We start from the raw sequence: 7,218 nt of genomic DNA, 5'->3' as shown, positions 1-7,218 counted from the left end.
ACTCTGTGTAACAGTACATGCAAATAAAGTCACAAACATATATGGATGACGCAGCTATTTATTGATATGACAATGGTCTAGTACAATTAACGATGCAAATACACATAATTGACTGATGGGCGCTTCTTTTAATTGATTACAGTTATAAAAAAACAAAAAAGGGTAAAAGGGTATTGCTGGTATTGCTAACGGCAGAGAGGTGTTCATAAGGGTGGACACAGCATCAGGGGGTATACAATGAAGAGGTATGAAAGAAAATCAGTTAGTTTGGGCGCACTCCACATCCACACAGTCTAATGCGACTTAAAACACAATAATGTGATACCTTAAAGGTGTATATTTTATTTTATTTATAATTATATTTAACTTCTATAGCTAGCAGGCCATCACGTGTAATGTATGTTATACAATTTTATTAATTGTGTTGGACCTGATAGTATAATTCCCTGTAACAGGGATCGATAAGGCGAAAATTTATTAAAACAAGTTGATAGATATAAGAAAAAGAAAATTAGAAAAGATTAAAATTAGGCATCTGTAATCTGTTAATTCCAATGTTCAAAGGGAGGCTTCAATGATGCCTTGTCCCATTCAATGTGCCAAGTGTATGTTCACTTTATACACGCTATACTGCTGTATATGGGAAAATTTGTGTGTGTCAAATCTGGTCCCAGATTATTGTGGACCTTTCGGTGTGTCTGTTTTTCCTTTCAGTGTATATAAGATTCCATTTGCAACATTAGTGTTACCTTCTATTGCAAAATCAGTGTATCTAGACACTGTTGCATAAATGTTGCAAACATATATATCTTGATTAGTCTGTCTTTGTCGCAAGGATACAATTTATATTACTGTCCTTGTTCTTGTAACCAAGAGTCACCCCTGATTTGTATAGGTGGTGTATATAATGTAATATCCACACTCAGATAGGAGAGGTGTCTGCCGCAAGAGCCCCTCACTTCCCCTTTAGTATCTGATGTGTCCTTTTTACATCCACACTATGCAATCTCCTGGTTGTGTATACACTGTGCAATCACACGGCTATATCATACACATTTGTGCTGATGCCCTGTGTAAGACCATATTACACTAGTGTCTGTACTGGATGGTTTTATAATACTTCCAATATCACAGTACTAGTTATATTTTGCTGTATTGCACTGATCATGTACATTTATTCTATAATCATACTGTGATAAGCTGCACATGCGTCACAGTTCTCTGAGGTGGGATTTGACTCATATGTGGTTAATTCAATCTTTATATCAGATTGTACTACTCCAGGTTTGTATACACACAGAGCGATTTTAATTTTTAATGGGTTTGTATACACACAGAGCGCCTGTGCACCCCTAACACTCAATGTGCGCACACCTATGCACGTCGGTAATGGCGGCACTCAGGCGTCTTTTAGAAGAAAAACAGACCACACAGGTTCAGTTCAACATTTCGAGATTTAATCTCGTCATCAGGATACAATATGGCAAACACACAAACAATGTATAACCACATCCAAGTCCGAGGGAAGAAACTCCTCCCCAAACTAGGGCATGAATAAAGGTTATTGATTCCACCTGTGTATCACAGGTTATACCAAGCGTGTCTGTGTTTACAATCAGAATAAAGACAAATACATATAATATTGTACAAAAAAACACATCTAAAAAACCACAAAGCCACAAATACCACATTGCAGGATTTCTGTCATGATGAGAAGCTGTTTCAAAGCTATTCTTGCGGCTGGTAAGTATTGAGTGATCTCCAGTGACCTCTACTGGCAAGAAGATGATAATCATTTCTATCTATAATGAAAGTCAGTATTAAAAACAATGCTGTATAGATGAAGCCCCTGTCATCTTAGCAGGGGCTGGCGATTCTATCGCCAACCCCTGCCAGCTGCCAGCTCCCGCCTGGACAACAGAGCTCCCCGCCAACTTCCGCCGACGCCGGTCCCCCTCGCCACCCCGACCCCCCTAACCCTGCCCGTCTCCCTGAAGCGGAGACCATAGAGACTGGGACGCGCATGCGCATGAGGTGCACACGCGTCCCAGTTTATTAGACTCCATGTCCGCCGGCGCTCGCCAGAGGGGACTTTCTGGTGGGTGGCGGGCAAGGACAAGGCCGGCTCCACCTGAATACAGTTGTTACAAAAATGCATTCAGCCCTAAGCTCTCGTTAAGACCAATTGGTGATAAGGTCTTTAAGGGAGAAAATCCATTTGGACTCAAGATGTAATAGCTTTTTAGCTCTATCTCCCCCCCTAATGTTGAGGGGCACCTGATTAATAATGCTATACATGAGAGAGCTTAAGGAATGTTGGGCTTCCACTAAGTGCCGGGGCCACTGGCTGCTCGCTGTGGCCCTTTTCAGTCTCAGCTTTATTAGCACTGCGATGCCGTCATACGTTCCTTAAAGCATCTCTCAGTTTTGCCCACATAGAAGTTACTGCATGGGCAAGTAAGTAAGTACACAACATAACTTGAGTTACAGGACAGGTAATGTGTAATTGGAATGGTCTTGTCTGACATCGGATGCTTAAGCAAATTCCCACTTATCATGTAACTACAGGTCACACAATTTGGGCACTTAAACCATCCCATTCTCAGTGGTGCTATAACTCCTCTTTCCTTAGATTTTTCTGTGACGTCTGTTTTAACTAATAAATCTCTGAGGTTTCTACCTCTAGAGAAACATTGCATCACCCTGGTGGTTTTTAAAGAATCTAAGTCAGGGTCATCCCTGACCATAGGCCAATTCTTTTTCAACAATTTACGTACAGAGTTAAGCCAGCCATACATCTACAGATCTATGGTCAGATTGGGCTGGTTGGAACAAAATCCTGGTAATGGATGAGAGCAAATGACAGTTGACCATTTGCTTTGAAATGCTGGAAAACTGCCAAACTGTCATTCAAATATTACCAGGATTTTGTTCCAATCCGCCCAATCTGACAATCGATCTGTAGATGTATGGTCCCCATTACTCCTTATTTCATTCAGATTGGTGAAGCTGGGCGCTAGCAGGGCGCTAGAAGGTTCGACAGTAATCAGCAATAATATAGAGGTCCAGTGAGGGAAGAGTGCACAGTCCTGCTCCTGTTTTAGGATCAAAACTGTGCACTCTTCCCTCACTGGATCCTCACTGGACCTCTATATGAGGGTCAGGGACAGGCTGTGAGGGTGAGGGATAGTCGGCTGAAGGGAAGGGTAAGGATGAGGGGTATATGGAGCCCCTGTTGAGATTCTCCATGTTGGGAATATGGGGTCGGTCTTTTGACCACCGGCATTCCCACTACCAGCATATCCATATGAATCCCCCTACATACCCCGTGTGCTACTACTGCTTCAAAATCACTGGTTGCTGAAATTTAGTATGTAACATTGGAAATTCTTGGTTTAAATTATTGTATATTATGTGTGGTAATCCATATCTCAATATCCAGTGTTTCTTCTTCTCACCTCCCAAACTTCCAGGTCCTTATTCCCTCAGTGGTGGTCTGTTGCTATACAATATTCATTTTCAAGGATTTACGTACAGAGTTACACCTTATTTACTTATCGAGTGAACAAAACGATCAATCAAGCAATACAGTTGGCACAACGCGTTTCATCATGTTGTTGACTTCATCAGGGGCAAAAGGTACCTCAGTTGCATAAAATGACCACACAATATTCTTAAATGGAATAGTATTCCTTAGAAGGATATGGTGGTCCAAATTAAGAGTAATTTGGATAATACTGGTAACAATTTGAAAGATGTCCACCTTCAGTAGTTCTTCAGAGTTTAAAGTTGAAAGGGGATTATTTAATTCAGATTGGTGAAGCTGGGCGCTAGAAGGTTCAACAGCAATCAGCAATCATATAGAGGTCCAGTAAGGTGAGGGAAGAGTGCACAGTGGAAAAATGGAAAAATGTTGATGGTGGGCTGAATTTTTTGATGGCTGCCGGCACTGGGGTCAGCGTTGTATTGGAAGGGTTACTGTATTTACAAATAATGGTACTTGTTTCCTATCTGGGCGCCCACGATTTTAATCGCGGGCATCGGGGGTAAAATCGGGGCCATCGCGGGCATCGCGGCCGATAAAAAATCGGGTGCGATGGGCCAGACGCGATGCCCGCGATTTTCCCATAGAGAGCAATGTTAAATGCCTCAATTTACCCGCGATGACCACGATTTACCATAGGAAACAATGTTAAATGGATCAATTTACCCAAATCAGCATAGGAACAATAGTAAATGGGCCAAAAACACCCCTGAACATTGAAATGTCCCCCCAAAAGTAGTTGACGCCACCCCGCCATCAACGTGAACCCGAAGCGTGGCGAGCGCAGCGAGGCCGCGAGGGGCGGCGGTACGTGTCCTCCGACCTTTTCATGCCCTACTATCCACTAGGGCGTGGAGTGAGAATAGAATAGTGTGGCGAGCGTAGCGAGCCACCGTGCCCGAAGCGTGGCGAGCGCAGCGTGCCCCGCGAGGGGACGCGGATACCTTCACAGGTAAACGCGTCCCTTCGTGGGCTTCCCAGGTGTCCGCGTCGCCATGGACACCTGGGAAGCCCGCGAGGGGACGCGTATAACTGTGAAGGTATCCGCGTCCCCTCGCCACGCTTCGGGCTCGGTGGCTCGCTGCGCTCGCCACACTATTCTATTCTCACTCCACGCCCTAGTGGATAGTAGGGCATGAAAAGGTCGTAGGACGCGTACCGCCGCCGCTCGCCACGCTTTGGGTTCACGTTGATGGCGGGGTGGAGTCAACTACTTTTGGGGGGACATTTTTATGTTCAGGGGTGTTTTTGCCCCATTTCCCATTGTTCCCTATGATAATTTGGGGAAATTGATCCATTTAACATTGTTTCCTATGGTAAATCGTGGTCATCGCGGGTCAATTGGGACATTTAACATTGGTCCCTATGTAAAATCGCGGGCATCGCGTCGGTCGCATCGCATGTCATTATAATGACATGCGATGTACACGCGATGCCCGCGATGGGCGCCCAGATAGGAAACAAGTACCCAAATAATTCTTTGAGTTTTAATTTGCACACCAATTCATATTTCTCAATTTGCCACTGAAAATCATTGAAGGGTACAGTAGGTATAAAGGAAATGTGCACATATCATGGTTGTATAAAACTCTTTTGCTATTTTTCTATTACAGTATTCTAGCCAATGTTCTACATTATCTTATTGTTTACACCTGTTTCTATGGTGATGGTTGTCACTTCACACTGAACGTCTCATTGTGATGACATCAGCTGCAGGCGGGTGTGTGGTCCCAGCCAGTCCAGGTTGTCCTGCACGAGGAGTATGCCTATATATTAAGGTTGGTGTCTTATTGTTTGTATCCTGATAACAAATTATTAAATTTGAAACATTGAAGTACATGGGGAACCTACATGTTCTTTGCTCTATGAGGTTATGAGTGTCGCACCCTCACATCTTGTATGCAGCTATCTGTGAAGGCAGTGGCCGGGCTTATTTTGTCTTTTGGAGTGCATGAATGGTGCACCTAGTTGCAGCCTGCTATTGCAAAGCTACTGGCCCTGTGTGCGAAGAAGGCACATGCATGCCAGGATTCGTGTCATCCCCGTGTCATGTCAGAGCTTTGATGGGCGTGGCTATATCTGTCCTGTAAACTGGAGGAATATTTTATTACTGGGTGCTACATACTACCATGACACAGGGGTGCTGGGAATAGCTGCAAGGTTTAGACCTGGCCTTGGGTGCCCTAGAAGGGGGAGGGGGCTTTCATTGAGGGTGTCCTAACTCACCCAGGAATCCCCAGGTTGGGCTGACTAGATAGGTGGGAATCATGTGTTGGGTGGAGAAACCCATTGAAGTATGTCCCCTTGTTGTGGCAGTACGCAATGCTATTGGAGCTCGGTGCTGGTTCTATATATACAGGGGACCCCTATGTCATTTCCCCCCATATTTTTAGAGCCAGGACAAGCTCCAAGAGCCTGCTGCCTTGTTCCATAAATACTGGGGAACCCTACATATATAAGAATGATGCCATCGCGAGCCAGTTCTCCCATTTACACCATTGTTGGGGCATGGGCAGGTGTCTGTGGGCTGCTGTCATGCCTCCAGCCCCTCTGTCTCCTGTGAATAGACGCTTTGTGCAAGCACACAGCATCCATACACTGCTGTTCTGCTAAGCCGAGCGGTGAGTGACAGGGGAACCTCCCAGCTGCTCCCCCACATTGAGGACTGACCCAGGAAAATCAGGAGGTGACAGCTGGGAGGTACGCATACAACATTGTCCAAACACACCTGAGATTGCACACTTGGGCAGTCACGGATGTTAGTAAATGTATTCTTTAGTCTCATCAACTATTTGTTTCTACGTCTGTATTTCCTATTTTACTTATGTATTTCTTCTTATACTTCCTCTTAATGGAAATCTGCCTCAATTTCCGTTACACAATATAACATTGAAAGAGCTTCCTGTATATACACATTGCCACTTCTTTATCTACCGCTGGCTGCAAGCAGACATGCAGATCTCTGTACTGCTGATGTATTTATTCCAAGGTAAGAAAGTCATTATTATTATTATTATTATTATTATTATTATTATTATTATTATTATTATTATTAGTCAGTAACTAGACTGGCGCTTTGGGGTTCAGAATTACAAAACATTGTATATGGGCGGAATCCCGGTGGTTTCCTGGACAGCGGCATCTGTCACATCAGGGTGATTATTTATAGAGTCAATGAACAATGCATCTACTGGCTGTGTCCGGCTAATAAAGCAATGCCATATTATACAGAAACACAATCCAAAATGAAGGTTTTACAAGCCAACTAAACCCCCAGGTATCATCCACAATCAAATCCTCATTCTTTCAGCAGAGGTGCAGAGCCAGAATCATCTGCCTGAAGTCATACATGCATTTGTATCATCACATCTAGACTATTGCAATGCCCTCTACCTGGGTCTGCCAGGAAAACAAATTGAACTAGTTGCAGATGGTACAAAATGCAGCTGCCAGGCTATTACCCAACCAGCCCTGTTCCTGCCACATAACACCCACTCTCGTCACTGGCTGCCTGCTGATGGTGAGTCATCTTCAAGATTGGCTTACTGACTTCTATAGCCTTATAACTAGAGCCCAAGGTACCTGTGACTCAGCTTCTGACCCCTTACTGCCCACTCGCTCACTGTGATCTGTAGATGACGGACTGTTAGCAGCACCTAGAATCTCCCGGGATT

At 44.2% G+C, this 7,218-nt stretch overlaps 1 protein-coding gene across 1 annotated transcript in view; it reads left to right on the top strand.

Moving 5' to 3' along the window:
- The first annotated feature begins 6,471 nt into the window (after window positions 1-6,471).
- LOC146075867 (uncharacterized) overlaps window positions 6,472-7,218 on the top strand; it is a 124,964-nt gene continuing 124,217 nt past the window's right edge. The window contains exon 1 of the mRNA XM_083185533.1: window positions 6,472-6,533. Within this exon, the coding sequence (XP_083041659.1) occupies window positions 6,497-6,533 (37 nt within the window). The 5' untranslated portion in view covers window positions 6,472-6,496. The remainder of the gene's footprint in view (window positions 6,534-7,218) is intronic.

The sequence above is a fragment of the Crinia signifera genome, chromosome 4 (assembly GCF_055691185.1).
Source record: "Crinia signifera chromosome 4, ASM5569118v1, whole genome shotgun sequence".
Lineage (NCBI taxonomy): Eukaryota > Metazoa > Chordata > Amphibia > Anura > Myobatrachidae > Crinia > Crinia signifera.
This window is presented reverse-complemented; position numbering and strand designations above follow the sequence as displayed.